At 36.2% G+C, this 19,971-nt stretch overlaps 1 protein-coding gene across 1 annotated transcript; it reads left to right on the top strand.

Moving 5' to 3' along the window:
* The first annotated feature begins 8,587 nt into the window (after window positions 1-8,587).
* Window positions 8,588-9,679, top strand: LOC138893093 (uncharacterized). The gene is made up of 5 exons (XM_070176864.1): window positions 8,588-8,593; window positions 8,704-9,097; window positions 9,145-9,237; window positions 9,306-9,401; window positions 9,519-9,679. Exons 1-5 carry the CDS (start codon window positions 8,588-8,590, stop codon window positions 9,677-9,679), a joined length of 750 nt encoding a protein of 249 aa, XP_070032965.1.
* The last annotated feature ends 10,292 nt before the right edge of the window (window positions 9,680-19,971 follow it).

The raw sequence follows: 19,971 nt of genomic DNA, 5'->3' as shown, positions 1-19,971 counted from the left end.
GAATAAAGGTAGCTTCCTAACACCATATAGCCTCTCAAAGATAAGTATAGACGTCTCCGTACCGATCCGCAAGACTCTATTAGGTCTGCTCATAACTTGTGAGACCTACGTGAACCTAGTGCTCTAATACCATGTTGTCACGACCCAATTTCACCTGTAGGTCGTGATGGCGCCCAACACTACAGCTAGGCAAGCCAACTAATAAATTAAGCATACATTGATTAAACTTTTATTCCAAGAAAATAATAAAATACCAACTTCTACCAATGTGTGTGCCAAGACCCGGTGTCACAAGTGAATGAGCATCAAATAGATTATACAAAACTCCAAATACTGTCTGAAATAAAATAGACAGAATATAAATATCAGAAGAGACACTGGTAGCTGCAGAACGGCTCAGAAAGGCAGCTCACCACTATGCCTCTAGATGACGTGGGTATGTGATGATAGGTCCTCCACTAGTACCTGTCTCAGATCCTGCATGAAAAATGCAGCAAGTGTAGTATGAGTACGTAAATAACGTGTACCCAGTAAGTATCAAGCCTAATCTTAAAGTGGTAGAGACGAGATGGCCGACTTTGACACTCACTATAGGTCAATAACAATTGAAATAAAACTAGGATATTTAAATCAATGTGATTTACATAATTTATTTAATCAGCGGAAATAATCAAATTCCTTCAAATGTATCAATTTCAATATATTAATTAAATTCCTTTAATTCAGATAAATTCCAATTTATCAATTAAATCTCATTTACAGGAGTAACAATTAATTCCTTAACAAACAAGAATAATAATTCATTAAATTCCAAAGATTTTCCAATTTACTAATTAGCTTTACAAGCTGAAATAAATTATTAAAGCATCATGTAATTATTATTATTATTAAGCACGATTTCTGCCGAGAACGCACGGCCCGATCCAGAGTGTCGTGTACACTACCGAGGGACGTGCGGCGCGATCCATAGATGCATCTATCTTGCCGAGGCGTTCCGCTCCACAAGAAAGGAGGACATTTTCTTATGTGCCTCCGGAAGGACAGTATATTTATTATAAGATAAATTTGGGAGAAGAACAATTTCTTTTGACAGTTAATTGATTTAAATAGAAATCAAGCCTATGAGATTTCCATCCTTTAATATCTTTATCAAACAATTTACAATATATTCATATATATCAATTAATATTAATTAATCAAAGAATACAATTTACACAAGTAATACATGCTTTGAGTCCTAAACTACCCGGACTTTAGCATTAATAGTAGCTACGCACAGACTCTCATCACCTCGTGCGTACGTAGCTCCCACAATTAGCAATAATTATTTAATCTTAATCACCTATGAGGTAATTTCCCCCTCACAAGATTAGACAAGAGACTTACCTTATCTTGCTCCAATTTAATCCTCTATAAGGCCTTTTTCACGATTATCCAACTCCGTCTGGCTCGAATCTAGCCAAAATAATTCGATACAATCATTAAATATTATAGGAATCAATTCTATAAGAAAATACTACATTTTAAAGAAAAGATCCGAAATTAATTAAAAATTCGCCTGCAGGGCCCACATCTCGTAATCCGGTGAAAGTTATGAAATCCGACAACCCATTCAATTACGAGTCCAACCATAACAGTTTCACTAAAATCAGACTCCGAATCGATATCGAAATCTCAAAATTTCGTTTCTATGAGATTTCTATACTTTTCCAAATTTTAATCTCAAAACACTAATTAAATTGTGAAAACAATGATATATTCTTGTATATTGATCAAATACGAGTTAGAATCACTTACCCCAATGTTTTTCCATTGGAAATCTGCCAAAAGTCGCCTCTGCTCAAGTTCAAGTTCGCCAAAAATGGCAAATGGGACGAATGCCCTCTGTTTATAACACTGCCCAGCACTTTGAAACTGGGCCTCGATCGCGGTATCAAACATGTGCCTTCGATCAGGGCATCGAGGGTTGGGCCTCGATCCTAGCCATCGAGCCATACCTTCGATCATGCCATCGAGCCTTACCTTCGATCGTGACTTCGATCACAGGCTCGAGCTTGGACCTCGGTCATGGCCTCGATCAAGGTATCGAGGTTGGGACTTAGATCATAGCCTCAATCATTGCATCGAGCTTGACTCTTCGATCAGGGCATTGAGCATGGGTCTCGATCCTAGCCCTCGAGCCTTATCTTCGATCATGTCCTCGAGCCTTGCCTTCGATCGAGGCTTTGATACTGAGCCTCGTCCCTAGCTTCGACTCAGGCCTCGATCGTGGGCTCAATATCTGGGGCTCGACTCAGGCCTCGATCATGGGCTCGATATCTGGGGCTCGATATGAGGCTCGATATCTGGGGCTCGATCTGAGGCTCGATATCTCAGCCTAGAAAATGCAGCAGAAGAGAAAATTGCAGCAGCTTTTTAAGTCCAACTTTTGATCCGTTAACCATCCAAAACTCACTCGAGGCCTTCGGGACCTCAACCAAATATACAAACAAGTCCTAAAACATCATACGAACTTAGTAGAACCTCTAAATCACATCAAACAACGCTAAAACCATGAATCATACCCCAATTCAAGCTTAATGAAACTAAGAGTTATCAACTTCTACGTTCAATGTCGGAACCTATCAAATCAACTCCGATTGACCTCAAAATTTACACACAAGTTATAAATTACATAACGGAGCTATAAAAATTTTCGGAATTGGATTCCGACATAAAAAATTCAACCCCCCGGTCAAACTTTCAAACTTTAAATTCCTATTTTAGCCATTTCAAGCCTAATTTCACTACGGACTTCCAAATAAAATTTCGATCACGCTCCTAAGTCCAAAATCACCATACGGAGCTGTTGGGATCATAAAAATTATATTCTGGGGTCATTTTCTCAAAATGTTGACCGAAGTCAAACTTAGCACTTTAAGGCCAACTTAAGGAACCAAGTGTTCCGGTTTCACCTCAAACACTTCCAAATCCCGAACCAACCATCCCCGGAAGTCATAAATCATTACAAGCACTTACGGAAAGTTTTATTTTAGGGAACGGGGTTCTAAAAGTTAAAATGACCGGTTGGGTCATTTCACATTGTGTGGAGCCTTCGACTATTTGTTGTGAAAGTGATTGATTTGGTTGTATCTTTGTAATTTTGGTTGTGGCCATTGGGCAAATTGTGATATGAATTAATTTTGTTATGTTGCCGTAATAATTTCCCGTATAAATTGTTGTGTTGTGTGAGTTATTATTTTGATGAGATAAGGGTGGCATTTCATTGTTGATATTATGTGGGTATAAGGGTGGCATTTCACTGTTGAAATGTTTGTTGGAATATTGTCTAGGCAGAGCAATAAGGGCGGCTGTAGGAGCGATAAGGGTGGCTATAGGAGCGATAAGAGTGGCTATTGATATTGTCAGGGCGAGGGGATAAGGGTGGCTATATGAGATATAAAGGTGGCTATATGAGAGATAAGAGTGGATATTTTTAGGGACGATATGTGATGATGTAGAATCGTGGTGTTGGTAATTTTCATGTGATGTTGTGATTTTCTTGTGTTTGTTTTTATACCTTGTGCAATTTGTCTTGTTGCTGGTAAATTGATAACAATCTGATTTATGTTGATATTGAGAGCCTGAGTGAGTAAATAATGAGGATATTGGCACGTGAATTATCCGTGCAGTTGTGATATAAAATGTGGGCACGAGGTGCTGTGATTAATTGATAATGATATTTGGCACGTGAATTGTCCGTGCAATTGTGATATGAAATGAGGGCACAAGGTGTCGGAAAAATATGATGATTTAATTATGGGCACGAGGTTCCATGGAAATATGAAAAATAGATTGAGACCTGTGTTTATGAAAAATATAAAAATGGGCTGAGACCCATATTTTTATGATTATGAAATGAGGTGTCACATGGTGACTTTTTAATTGAAAGAATTATATTCAAAATATTTATTTGGAAGGATTTTTATTTAGAAAGTATTTGTAACGACCCGACCGGTCATTTTGAGCTCTAGCGCGACGTTCAGTAGTTTGAGGCCATGAGCAACTTCAATTCAGGTATTATGACTGGGTACACATGGTTGGAATTGAAATTTCAGAAGTTCAGAGTTGATTTGAAAAGAAAATTCTCATTTCGGAAGCTTTAAGTTGGAAGAATTGACTAAGGTTGAATTTTTGAGTAAACGATCTCGGAATCGGTACTTGAAAGTTTCAACAGGTTCGTATGCTGAATTCGTACTTGGGCGTATGTTCGGATCGGGTTTTGGATGACTCGGGAGCATTTCGGCGCCTATTGTGGAAGTTGGCATTTTGGAAGAATTCCATAAATTTGGGTTGAAGTGCATTTCAATGTTATCAATGTCCGTTTGGGATTCTGAGTCTGGGAATAGCTTTGTATGGTAATTTCAGTATTGGGAGCGCGCCCGTAAGTGGATTTGGAGGTCCGTAGGTCATTTTGGGGTCATTTGGCGAAAGTTGGAAATTTGGATAATTTTGAGAAGTTTGACCGGGAGTAGACTTTTTGATATTGGGGTCGGATTCCGATTCCGGAAGTTGGAGTGGGTACGTAATGTCAAATGTGACTTGTGTGTAAAATTTGAGGTCAATCAGACGTGATTTGATAGGTTTCGACATCGAATATAGAAGTTTGAAGTTCTAAAGTTCATTAAGCTTGAATTGGGGTGCGATTCATGATTTTGATGTTGTGCGATGTGATTTGAGGCCTCGAACAGGTCCGTGTTATGTTATTGGACTGGTTGGTGTGATTGGACGAGGTCCCGGGGCCCCTAGGTGGATTCTGGGTGATTAACGGATCGAATTTGGAATTTGAGGAAGAGCTGAAGTAGCTGGGCATCTGGTGTAACCGCACCTGCGTGAAGAGGGCCGCAGGTGCGAGCCCGCATGTGCGGGAGATGGCTCGCGAAAGTGGAAGGAGCAAAGTCTGCTGAGAACCACAGAAGCGGAAGGATTTGCGCACCTGCAATGGCGCAGGTGCGCTGTCAGTAGCCGCAGAAGCGGCATGGGCCACATGTGCGGATGGAGTTCCACAGAAGCGGACGCGCAGAAGAGGCCTAAGAGCCGCAGGTGCGAGAATGTCGCTGGGTAGTGGGGTTTCTTTAAAACGGGACTTGGCCCATTTTTCTCCCATTTTCATTTGGTTTGGGTGATTTTAAGAGCTTCAAGCGGTGATTTTCAGCAAGCAACTCAAGGTAAGTGATCCCTAATTATTATAAGTTAAATACATGGTTTGTATAAGGATTTAAAACATGAAAATTTGCAGAAATTTGGAATTTTAAGAGGAAAACCTAGAATTTGGTATTTTTGGATTTTGACCACGAATTTGGGCATGGAATTGGAAATGAACTATATATTTGAGTTCGTGAGGTTATGGGTAAAGTTATCTTCGAAAAATTTTGGAATCCGGGCACGTGGGCCCGATGGTTGCTTTATCGATTTTTCGAGTGGAGTTAGAAATTATTATAAATTGATTAATTAAGAGTATTAGAGCATATTTTGATTGGGTTGAAACTTGTTTGACTAGTTTCGGAGCGACGAGCGTCGGTTTGAGGTGATAGAAAGGCTTTGGAGCCGATTATGGAATTTCGGAGAGAGGTAAGTCTCCTTTCTAACCTTATAAGAGGGAATTAACCCATAGGTGAACTAAATTATTGTGTGCTTCTATTTGTGGGGACCATGTATGCACGAGGTGATGAGAGTCCGTGCGTAGCTACTAGCTATGCCTATGTCTGGGTAGTTTTAGGGTCACATCATGCCTTGTTGATATTGCTATTGATTTATGTTTATTGTCTGCCTAGAGAGGGAGAGAGATTGAGTTTGCTTATTAAATATTTTGAAAGGAATTGAAATTGAAGAACTTAAGATTTAAAAGGTTTCATTTGAACTTCGTAATTTCGAAAAGGATTGAGTAATGCTATAATAGCATAAGAAATCTATATGTAACCGCGTCGCATGTATGTTTCGCGAGCGGGGTAATTTTCTTAAAAGGCTACAAGCTGAATTTTCCATATTTTGAAAATAATCAAGAAAGAGATATCATCTTAATGTTAAATTTATATTTGACCGCGTCGCAAGTATGATCCGCGAGCGGGGAGATTCCTTAAATTTATATTTGACCGCATTGCACGTATGATTCGTGAGCAGGGTATTTACTTCTACTACTCTTATGGGATCGGGTCGTTCTCCTCGGCAGGATTTATGTACCACACTCTCATGGGAGCGGACTGTTTGCCTCGGCAGGTTAATAGATGCATCCATGGTTCGCGCCATTCGACCCTCGGCAGTGCACAATTTACTTTTATGTTGGATCGAGTCGTATGCCTCGGTACTTCCTATATGTATATATATATATATATATTATCCTTATGAAATCGTGCGTAATATTTGGCAAGAAGCCAGTGTATCTAAGGGTTTTTCCCTGATTTGAATTATGACAACCTCTTTGATGAAATCCACTATATCTATATATATATGCTCCGATTACGGAGGGAACTTGCCAATTGAGAGCTTGAGTAAATTGTAAAGAGGAAAATTGTACCACATATTTTATACTTGTTCGTTTCATATATTTATTCTGTCTCATATTTATTCACTTCTTAGTGTACCTGATATTATTGGACCACTAGTAAGTGTCGAAGTCGACCCCTCGTCACTACTTCTTTGGGATTAGGCGGGATACTTACTGGGTACACGTTGATTTACGTACTCATGCTACACTTGCTGTACATTTTTGTGCAGGTGCACATATGTTTAGCGGCCTTGTGGGTGCAGAGGCGCGGTTATGGCGGGGTCTTAGGTGAGTTGCATTCTATACGACGCACCGCAGCCTGCAGAGTCTCCTTCAGAGTATTGTATTTTCTTCCCTGTCCAAGTTGTATTCCAGACAGTTATCGTATTTTATTTTAAATTTCTAGAAAAGGCTCATGCACTTGTGACACCGGGTTCTGGGATGATTATGGGATGTTCACTATTATAATTGGAAAACATTGTTATTTATTCTGTAAATTCATCTTTTACCAGATAAATTGAAGTAAATTTACGATTTTAAAAATATTAAAATGAGGATTTAATTAACTATTTAGTGTTGGCTTGCCTGACAGTGGAGTCCGGCGCCATCACACGACCTTTATGGATTTGGGTCGTGACAATATTATATGAAAGAATTATATTTAAAAGATATTTATTTGAAGAAATTATATTTGAAGAGATTTATTGAAAGAATTATATTTGAAAGATAATTATTTGAGAAAATTATATTTGAAAGAGAGTTATTTGGAAGACTTATATGTGAAAGACATTTATTTGAAGGACTTGATTTAATTGGGTGTAATTGTATTTATTAATGGTGTTCTTGTTATCTTGTTGTGCATTTCACTGGTTGTTTTATATTGCCCTTATTGTTATCTGTTTCCTGTTATTTTGTATATTATATTGCACAGGCTATTAGACTAGTGAGTGTCTTGACTGTACCTCATCTCTACTCCACTGAGGTTAGTCTTGATACTTACTGGGTACCGACCGTGGTGTACTGATACTACACTTCTGCACATTTTTGTGCAGAGCCAGGTATTAGAGATATCGGACTTGAGCAGAGTTAAAGCGGGATCGTAAGGATTCAAGGTAGAGCTGCTTGATCGTCGCAGTCCCTTGGAATCTTTTCATTTCATGTACTGTTAATTTTAATCAAACATTATTGTATATTAGGTCCTCGTGATCATCCCATGTATTCAGTTAGAGTTCGTGACTCAGTACTATCAGTCTTGGGAGGTTGTATACATACTTATTTTCGCTGTTAGTTTTGATTACTTATTTAATTTAAAAAATAAAATGCCTTCAAAATATAATGGAAATCGGCTTACCTAGTCTTAGAGACTAGGTGCCATTACGACGCTTGTGGTGAGATTTTGGGTCGTGACAATAAACATGTTAGAAGAATGTTGAATTTCGTTTTTATGTCACGTGCTTGTTCATTACATAATTTTAAATTCTTTATTACATGTGATGTAAATTAATTTAGGATCAAGCATGTAGACAACTTTAACTAAATTCATGTGCTATAAAAGATTTGATCATTTTGTTATTAAAAGCTGTTTTAATAACAATTTCCTCCTACTAAAATTTGAGTTCTTAAATAATAAAATATAAAATATTTTATTGTAAAGTTATCCATCAAAATAAATAATTTTATTTATTTCTTTTTTATAAGGAACGGCCTGACAACCAGGAGACTTATAGTTCGAGAATATGTTAAAATTATTTATTGTATTAGATGCATGGATTGGAAGAATTATTTAATTTTACACTAGACGCCTGGACTACCCGGGGGAGTATAAAATTTAATAAGTTCTTTGCTTTCATGATGGTTGAACTCAACTATGCCAATAGGATTGACCTGACTGCGAGAGGACAATTTGACATAGAGCTATTTAAGGATATTGTATGGGGATACAATTGGTAAGAGTACCTACCTTTAAAATATATGTGAGAAACGACTTGACTTCCAAGGGGCTCATACATATTGTTAAAGGATTTCTTTACTCCACTAAAAGAAATAGAGATTTCTTAAACTATAATGAGGGTAAATAGTTTAAAATAATTAGTGAAAATATCATTTAGATAAAAGTCCATGTCTTTATGATATATGTAAATATGTTCTTATATTATTGCCTTTTCTTTTGTATATTTTAGATTTATCAATATGTAATATCACTACATAAAATACTTGATACCAACAAGTTGGTAGGATCAAACTTTGATGACTGGTATAGAAATTTGAGAATTGTTCTCATGCATGAAAAGCTCATTGATGTGATCGATAAGTCTGCAAAGATAATTACACCAGAGAATGATGTTCAAGGCACCAAGGTTTATCAGAAACACTTGGAAGAATTCCTTGCTATTAAACACATCATTCTCGCTTCTATGAGTTCTGAACTCCAGAGGAAACATCAGAATATGGATCCAACTGCAATCATTGAATATCTTAAGAAGATAGTTGATACACAGTTGGACATTGAAAACTCTCCAGTTGGACCCCTTGTCAATCATGTGTTGTTCTTACCGAAGAACATGATAAGTTGGGGTATAAGCTTGGTAAAGAGATTTCTGAAGATTTGATCTTGCCATCAGTATATGATACTGAATGTTTTCACTGTAAGAAGAAAGGGCATTGGAAGAGAAACTGCATGGAGTATCTTGCAACTCTAAAGGAAAAGAAACAAGGTGAGATATTAATGAAAATATTTTCAAGGTTTATTTAGCTACTACTAATTCTTCACTGTGGGTATTAGATACTTACAGTGGTTATAATATCTGCAATATGTTGCAAGGGTTCAAGATAAGTAGGAGACTAAAGAAAGGAGAAGTTAATCTACAAGTTGAAAATGGTGCAAAAATTGCATCCATAGCGGTAGGAACAATTTCTTTAATAATACCTTCGGGCAAAGTACTTATGCTAGATGATTGTTATTATATTCCTAAATTTTTTTCGAACTTAATTTTAGCTTCTATGTTGGACAATCGTGGATTTCGCATTAACATAGGCAATGGTATTTGCTATATTTATTATGATAATGATTTATATGTGAATGGCTATCTCCAACATGATGTTTATGTCTTACCTAATGAGAATGCTAATTTGATTATGCATGTTTCTACTCTTTAGAGGAAAAGAGATGATCAAGTAAATCACACATACCTTTGGCATTGTAGGCTTGGTCATATTGGAGAAAAAAGAATTAACAAGTTGTACAAGGAAGGGTACCTTGATAAGTATGATTTTGAATTATATCCAACTTTTTAATCTTGTCTCAAAGGAAAAATGACCAAAACTCCATTTACTGGAAGTGGAGAAATAGCTTCTGAATTATTGGGACTAATTTATACATGTTTGTGGGCCCATGAAAATTCAAGATAGAGGTAGATATTCTTACTTCATCACCTTCACTGACGATATGTCAAGATATGGATTTGTGTATCTTTTGAAATACAAATATGAATCTTTTGAAATGTTCAAAAGGTTCCGTAGTGAAGTTGAGAAATAGACTGGTAAAAGTATCAAAGTACTAAGGTCTGATAGAGGTGGAGAATATCTTAGTGAACATTTTACTAGATATCTCAAAGAAAATGGGATTCTCTCACAGTGGACACCTTCAGGAACACCACAACACAATGGTGTGTTTGAAAGAAAAAATTGAACCTTATTAGATATGGTGAGATTCATGATGTGGTTCATTGATCTTCCAATAAATTTATGGGGATATGCTTTGGAAGCAGCAACATACTTACTTAATAAAGTTTCCACTAAGTCAGTCTCTACAACACCATATGAGATATGGAAAGAACGTAAGCCTAACATTAAACATATTAAAGTTTGGGTTTGTCTAGCTTATGTTAAGAGACTGCAGTCTGATAAACTTGACTCAAGATCTGATAAGTGTAGGTTCATTGGGTATCCCAAAGAAACGATGGGATCTTATTTCTATCACCCTTCTGATCATAAAGTGTTTGTTACTAGAGGAGCAACCTTTTTGGAAAGGAAATTTCTTTTTGAAGGAAATTATAGTGGAGAAGTAGAACTTGATGAAGTTCAAGAAACTAATGAATCAACACAAAATCAAGATCATGAGACACAAGTTGAAGAACCTTTATGGGATGTTTTGAAGTTGACAAAGAAGTTGCCATCTTCAACGGTTGAAGTTCAAGAACTAAATGTAGTTCAAGAACATGTTAATGAACCAGTTCTAACCAAATTTAACAACAACCAAATCCAGCACAAGGTGAACAAGTTGTACAAGCGCTTCTTAGAAGGTCTACACGAGAACGTCATGTACCAACTAGATTAAATCTAATGGTATAAGATTATGTATCAAATGAGGTTGATCATAATGATGATGACCCTAAAACCTATGAAGAGGCTATACAAAGTTCTGATTATGAGAAATGGCAAATGACCATGGAAAATGGAATCCATGAAGGAAAATAAAGTATGGACTTTAGTTGAACCTTCAAAGGATATAAAACCTATATGTTGTAAATGGGTTTTTTAAGAAAAAGATTGGAGCAGACGGAAAGGTGGAGACCTAGAAAGCCCGTCTTGTTGCCAAGGGATATCACCAGAAAGAAGGAGTCGACTATGACGATACTTTCTCTCCCGTAGCAATGCTCAAATCAATTCGGATTTTGCTTGCTATATCAACATACTATGATTATGAAATATGGCAAATAGATGTGAAAACGACTTTCCTTAATGGTGAGCTAGAAGAGGATGTGTATATGACACAACTTGAAGGTTTCACATCTTCGTCTGATCATAATAAAGTATACAAGCTACAAAGATTCATTTATAGACTAAAGCAAGCTTCTCGAAATTGGAATATTCGCTTTAACAAGACAATTGAAAAGTTCAATTTTGTTAGATGCGAAGAAGAACCTTGTGTGTACAAAAAGGTTAGTAAGAGCACAATTATATTCTTAGTACTTTATGTTGATGATATATTACTCATATGGAGTGACTTACCAGCATTGAAAAGTACCAAGATTTGGCTATCTGAATAGTTCTCCATAAAAGACTTGGGAGAAACAACTTATATATTAGGAATAAAGATCTATAGAGATAGATCGAGGAAGCTGCTTGGACTTTCCCAGTATTTGTACATTGATACCATCTTAAAGAGGTATAACATGGATAATTCCAAAAGAGGCTATCTACCTATGGGCACTGGAATTACTCTCAGTAGGGAGGATTGTCCTAAAACACCTGAAGAGAAAAAACGCACGAGTAGGATCCCATACGCTAGTGCAATGGGAGCTATCATGTATACCATGACATGTACACGTTCTGATGTGGCATATGCACTGGGGATGACTAGCCGATATTAGGCAAATCCTGATGAGGAGCATTGGAAGGTGGTGAAGACCATTCTTAAGTACTTAAGAAGGACTAAATACCAATTCCTCATTTATGGATATTCTGAGTTGAAACTTGAAGGTTATACTCATGCAAGTTTCTCTTCAGATAAAGATGATAGCAAATCTATTTATGGTTATGTATTCACCTTAAATGGTGGTGCAGTGAGTTGGAAAAGTTCCAAATAAGCTGCAGTAGCTAATTTAGTTGATGAAGCAGAATATATAGCAGCTAGTGAAGATGTTTGGATGAAAGGGTTCTTTATTGAACTTGGTGTGGTTCCTTCAATAGAAGGTACAATTCCATGGTTGTATGACAATACTGGAACAATTTGCTCAAGCAAAAGAACCAAGATCACACCAAAAATTCAAACACGTTATGTGAAGGTATCACTTGATAAGAGAAATCATTGGACGTGGAGACGTCTAGATTCAAAAGGTTGATGGAAAGGAAAATGCTCCAGACCCATTCACTAAAGTTTTTGGTGCAAAAGAGTTTGACAAGCACAAGTGGAAATTGGGAATGAAGTACAAGAGCGATTGGCTCTAGTGCAAGCGGGAGATTGTTAGGGATATAATATATATGCCCTAGATCCAATCTCATATGTGATGATTTGAACATATTTTTGTGAACATGCTCTTATACCACTGTAGGATTGCGTGTTATGAACATCTATATGCAATCTTACAATTAGTACTTGTCATGATCCAAAATCTTACCTGTCGTGATGACGCCTATCTCAATACTAGACAAGCCGACAATCTCAATAAACCATCATATCTTTTAAATTTGAAACATAATAATTAAATTCAGCGGAATAAATCTCACAAATACAAATATAACACTCCCAAAATCCGGTATCACTAGTACATGAGCATCTAATATGAGTACAATGTCTGACTGATAAAAACCACTGTCTGAAAGTATAGAACAGTACAATAACTGAAGAAAAGAGAGACAAGGTCAACGGACGCCAGTCATCTTATAACGACCCAACCGATTGTTTTGAGCATTTGCACTTCGCTCGGTAGTTTACGGGCATGAGTAGCTCCGTATGATGTGTTATGACTTATGTGAATCGTCGGTTTTGATTTTTCAGGTTATTCAGAATCGAATTGGAAGAATGGATTTTATTGTTGGACTTAGGAGCGTGTCCGGATTGTGATTTAGAGGTCCGTAGTGGAATTTGTCTTGAAATGGCGGAAGTTGGATTTTTGGAAAGTTTGACCAGGAGTGGACTTTTTGATATCGGATTTGGATTGTGATTACGGGAATTAGAATAGCTTTGTTATGTCATTTGGGACTTGTGTGCAAAGTTTGACGTCAATAGGACGTGATTTGATAGGTTTCGACTTTAGTTATGAAAGTTTGAAGTTTAAAGTTCATAGATTTTGATTTGAGATGTGATTCGTCGTTTTGACGTTGTTATATGTGTTTTGAGGCCTCGAGTAGGTCCGCATTGCGATATGGAACTTGTTGGCATGTTCAGACGGGGTCCCGAGGGGCTCGGGTGAGTTTCGAACGAGGTTCAGATCATTTCATTGCATTTTTGGATTGTTGTTAAGCTGCTAGTTCTGGTGTGATCGTACCTGCGGCTGGTTTATGCAGGTGCGATGATCACAAAAGCGACAGAGGAGTAGTAGAAGCATGAAGGGGAGCTGGGCGTGAGGATCACATGTGCGGATGATTGGACGCACCTGCGCAACCGCAGATGCGGTTCAAGTGCGAAGAAGCGCGATCGCAGAAGCAGCTTAAAGACCGCAGGTGCGAGGGATTGCTGGGTCAGTTGTTTTCGCAGAAGAAAAGTCTTACTACAAAAACGGTGGTCGCAGATGTGACGAATTGTCCGCGCAAATGCGGAATCACTGGGCAGAAGCTATATTATCGAGGGTTTTGGTTCTTTCTTCATTTTGGGAGCTATGGAGCTCGGATTGAGGCGATTCTTGAGGCAATTTTTACTATATGAATTGGGGTAAGCATTCTCTACTCGGTTTTGGTTATATTTCATGAATATACCTTCATTTTTTGTAATTGGATTGTGAATTTTAAAGAGGAAATTGGGGGGTTTTGGCCTAAAGTTTCATAATGTGAATTTTTGAGTTTTGAACATCGATTCGAAGTCGGATTTGAGTGAAACTAGTATGGTTGGACTCGTAATTAAATGGGTTGTCGGAGTTTGTGAATTTGTCGGGTTCCAAGGTGCGGGTCCGTGTTGGACGTTTTTGCCAATTTTGGGCTTTTGATTAAAGATTCGTCCTTTTTCATTTGGAATTGTTTCCTTGGGCTTTAATTGATGTATTTGAGTTGCTTTTGGATAGTTTTGAGCCGTTCGGAGGTCGCTACGCGCGTGATGGCATCTTTGGAGCATCGCTTGGCTTGCTTGACCTTGGTATTGACTTATTCGAGGTAAGTAATTCTTCTAAACTTAGTGCTGAGGGTATGAAACCCTGAAATACGTGTTATGAGATTGGTATTGAGGTGACGCACATGCTAGGAGTCGGGCATGTGGGCATGCACCAAGTGAATTGGGACTCTGCTATTTTCGTGGCACTGTATAGTAGTCCTATTTTGTTAATATCCGTGTTTTCACCTTGCGATTAAGTAAATAAGATGTCAATCATGCTAGATATCATGTTTAGGATTTATACCCATAGTGGTAGTTTCTTGCTGTCATTTCACTGATTTCATTGATATTTCGTACTCAGTCATATTCATGCATTCATATCATATCTCAGTCTCAGCTGTTATTTATTGATACATTATATCAGTGTTGTCGTGCTAGTTTCATAACAATGTGAGCCCGTGAGTGAGACTGGAGGGATTGATGACTAAGTGAGGCCGAGGGCCTGTTTGTGAGGATATTGATACTATAGCACATGAGTTGTCCGTGAAACACGTAAGTTACTCGTGGGGATCCCGATATTGATATTATAGCACGTGAGTTGTCTGTGCGAATTATAACGCTTGGGCTGTAGAATCCCCTCCGGAGTCTGTACACCCCAATGAGCGTGGTTGATTATACTAAGGGATGGATCTTCCCTCGACATGGATCTTGTCCGAAGCATTTATATACCTGGAGATGAGTCTTCTCCATGGGGCCGAATTGGCTTTCCTCAGTACTTAGTGACTGATGCTCAGTGATGTATATATTCCGGGATGGATATTCCCTGGGCCGTATGGGCCATATATAGTACCGAGTGGTTGAGTATGATGAGTGAAAAAAGTGAGACAATGAGGTTGAGTACTCTGATAGTGTGAGTACATGATTCATCTCTGAGATACATGTCATTGTCATGCACACATGACATACAGGTATAAAGATGCATTTTTTCTCATGCTGTATGGTATCACGTCATTCATGACTTTTTGCACACATTGGTATGTAAGGCTGGCAAGTGGGCCGGTCCAGGCCCGTGATCGGCCCGGTCCCTTAGCGGGCCTAGCGGGCCCAACGACTATTTTTTTATTTATTTAAAAAAACCGTTGGACTGTCAAAAATAGCCGTTGGCTATTTATGAAATAGCCATTTAACCCCTCAACTTTGTTTTAATCCCAAACTTTTTATAATTATACTTTTTCCCTATTTTCAATTATAAATACCCCATCATTATTTCATTTTTTCTTACAAAATCATCAATCTATCACAATCTCTCTCTAATTTACTTCTATAATTGCTACTATTGCTTACTTTATTGTTACAATTTGTGAAGTTGGTGAATTGAAGTCTTCAACGATAATCAATTTCCAACAAGTTGTTCGTCAATTCGGTAAACTCGTTCCAACTCTTAAGTTTTAATATTATAATTTTGTTTGTTTTATTTACTTTGCTTGATTAATTAAGATGGCTTATTACTTAAAAAATATGTTTAGTAAAAATAAGGAAAAATCGAAGAGTGGTGAATCTACTGGCCAATATGTTCCTCCTCCATTTCCCCTAGCTCCCCGACCCAAACATGTTACCCGTCCTACACTTCCTATTCTTGATAGCGATAATAGTTTATTACAATTTACCGAGAGTCAATTTTTCCATAATATTGCACCCGGTGAACAATTAAACCATGAATATATGAATGCTCTTTATGGTAATCCAACTATTGATGAAAATGATGATGAAGAAATAGATTTTGATGAAACTCAACCGGATGATGATACACCCACTAGTCCTGCTCCTGAAGTTAACCCAACTAATAATAATCTAGATGATCCCCAATCTGACCCTCATATTAGTGCCCCTACTTTTTCTAGACAACCTCCTTAACGGGCAGAAACATCTCTTGTTTGGCAATTTTTTATTCAACTAAGAGAAAAAAATAGGGCTAAGTGTAAAACTTGTGGTAAAGAGTTAGTTTTTCAATATGTTGGAAGTCGGGGGAGGGGGGAGTTTGACTAGACACATATTGCTACACCCTCAAGATAAAACTAGATATTTTCGTATGAAAGCTTTGGCTGAGAGGACAAGTGCACCTGGTCAGGCTGACCTTAGTACCAGGTCAAATCAATTTCAACCGGGAATTAACACTGTTACCGGTGGTATTTTATATTATGATCCAAAAAAAGATCGGGAAGAATTGGCAAAAATGGTCACTGTTATGTGCTTACCCTATAGTTTTCCTTCTAACCCCCACTTTGTGCATTATATTAGAAAAATTTATAATCCTACTTATAAAGGTTTTCCTCGCACAACCGTAAAGAGTGATATTTATAAATATAAACATGAATATGAACAATATTTGCGCTATTTATTTACTCATATAAATTGTCGTCTTGCTATTACAACTGATATTGGTAGAAGTGGTAATGACTGTGATTACCTTACTGTTACCAGTCATTGGATTGATGAGCATTGGATAATGCAAAAGCGCATTATTGCTTATAGAATAATTAATTCACGTCACACAGGGCAGTTTATTTCTAGCACGATTGCGGATATTTATAGATATTTTTGCATTAGTGATAAAATAATGTCAGTTTCAATGGATAGTGCTACTAGTAACACAAATGTTGTAGCCTTGCTTACCACTATACTAAGTCCTGTATTTAGTAACATTTTTTATGTTAGATGTATTTGTCATATTTACCATTTAATTGTGGGTGATGGCATGCGAATTTTAAATGTTGAAATTGAAAAAGTTAAAATGGCTCTTAATTGGCTTTTTTATTCAAATCGTAGAAGTAGACTTAGAGAATATTTTAAAAGATGCGATGAATTTGGCCTAAGAGAAAGAAAGGTTCCTAAACCTTGTCCAACTAGATGGAATTACATGTATGAAAGTTTAGTTATTGCATATGAATATAGAAACCCCATAAACTCAACGTTTAATGCTCATGTAAGTGATGATGATGAGCACCTTACAAATGCGGATTGGGCTAATGTTAAAATGCTTGTAGATTTTTTAGAAAAATTCCATATTGCTACAAATGAATTTTCTGGGCAATATTATCCTACTATTTCTAACTGTTTAGTTTATATTGCAGAACTTGCAAATTTGTTTGATCATTTTTCAGAGGGTGGGAAAATTTATCAACTTGCTATTGATTCCATGAGAAAAAAGTTTAAAAAATATTTTTTCCCTATTCCCCCTATTTATGGTATTGCTGCATTGTTAAATCCTACTATGAAATTAGGAGGTCCTCAATTTTGGTATGAAACTGTTTATAATGGTTTAGCACTTGAAGATGAGGAGTTGTCTAAACTTCCGAACGCAATAGCCTCAATTAAAATAAATGTTCAAACTATTTATAATGCTTATCAAGTTGCATTAGATCATGCTAGACCAAATGTTCCAACTCCTTCTTCTTCTAGTTCTCAATCATCTAAAAGAACTGCGGGAGTAAGAGCACTTAGTGCTTGGGCAGGGTTCAGGGGTTTTCAACTAGTATTAGTGATTTTTCACAACTAAATGAGCTTGAAGTTTATTTGTCACTGGGAATTGAGGAAGTGAATCCCGACGGCTCCTTAAATATTTTGGAATGGTGGAAGGACAAAGAAAAACACTTTCCGATTCTTTCAAGGATGGCCCGAGATATTTTAACTATTCAAGCTTCAACAGTGGCATCAGAGAGCGCTTTCAGTCAAGCAAGACTTCAACTCGGTGATTATAGAGCGTCTATGAGGGAGAGCTTGGAAAAATCAGTACTTTTCAGAGATTGGATCCGTTCGGAAAGAAGAAATTTTGGACTTGCTGAATCACAACCAGAGGTAGACGAAGCTTACGAAGAAATGCTAGCTGAACTTGCGGAGGATGATGCTTCGCCTGGAAGCGGTGATGAGCAAGCTTCATTTCCGCCACCACCAACGGAAATTCCTCCGGACCTTGAAGGATTTATGAAATTTGTAAGAGATACCATGTAAATTAATATGTAACTTGTATTTTGGAACATCTTGATTAGTTTCTTTTTCTTCTCAATGGTGGTATTAGCACCTTGTTGTGCTCATTCCATAGGTGGGAGGAAGACTAAGAAAGATATTGCCATAATTTTTAATGCTATAATAAAAATATAACGCATTGATTTGAATATCTCTTTACAATATTTTTGTTCTTTTATATATCTTAAGCTATACATATAGTATAATATAGTATAGTATATATATATATATATATAAACTTATATTTATACTATACTATAGTCTATACTATATATACATCCCATAAGATATATAAGCTATATTCGATATACATATATATATATATATATATAAGACTATATATATACTATCGAATACGGCTTATATACTATAGTATAGTATATATATACTATATATACAACTTAAGATATATAAACTATATTCGATATACTATATATACATCTTAAGGTATACTATATATACTATACTATACTATATATACATCTTAAGATATACTATATATACATAGTATACTAGATATACTAGATATATATATCTTGAGATGTATATATAGTATATAAATCGAATATAGCTTATATATACTAAGATGTATATATATATTATAGTATAGTATAGTATACATAAAAGCTTATATATATATATATATATATATATATCGAATATAGCTTATATATCATAAGTTGTATATATAGTATATACTATACTATACTATAATATATATACATCTTACTATATATATTATATATATCTTAAGATGTATACTATCGAATATGACTTATATACTATGTATATATAGTATAGTGTGTGTATATATAAGATGTATATATAGTATAGTGTGTGTATATATATATATATATATCTTAAGATGTATATATAGTATATAAATCGAATATAGCTTATATATCTTAAGATGTATATATAATATAGTATAGTATATATATATAAGCTTTTATATATATATATATATGTATATATATAGTATAGTTTATCGAATATACTATGTATATATAGTATAATGTGTATATAACTATATATATATATCTTAAGATGTATATATATACTATCTATATACTAAAATATATATACATAGTTTATAAGTCATATTCGATAGTATACATCTTAAGATATACTATATATACATCTTACTATATATATATATAACTTATATATCTTAAGATGTATATATATTTTAAGATGTATATATAGTATATTTTAAGATGTATATTATGTATATATAATATAGTATATATATATATATATATATATATATATATATATATATATATATTTTAAGATGTATATATAGTATATAAATCGAATATAGCTTATATATCTTTATTACTATTTTTTTCTCTAACTTCTATAAAAAAAAATTAAAAAAACAAAGTTTGTGTTGGGCCCCTTTAGGCCCGGGACCGGCCCACTTAACTTGGGACCGTTAGTTCGTGGTCCTGGTCCCGAGCCGGTTCCAGCAATAAGCCCGCGAAGCCCGGGACCGTTTAGGACCGGACCGCATAGGACCAGCCCACTTAGGACCGGGCCCGCAAAGCCCACTTAGGACCGGGCCCGACCCACTTGCCACCCCTATTGGTATGTGGGAATAGAGAGGTATTTCACACTTGCTATATGGATAGAAAATGAAACATCTTATTTATTATGGAAAAGATATTTGGAAAAATTA

Source organism: Nicotiana tomentosiformis, chromosome 5, assembly GCF_000390325.3.
Source record: "Nicotiana tomentosiformis chromosome 5, ASM39032v3, whole genome shotgun sequence".
Taxonomy (NCBI): Eukaryota; Viridiplantae; Streptophyta; class Magnoliopsida; order Solanales; family Solanaceae; genus Nicotiana; species Nicotiana tomentosiformis.
Note: the sequence above shows the minus strand (reverse complement) of the source record. Positions and strands in the feature narration are given on the sequence as shown.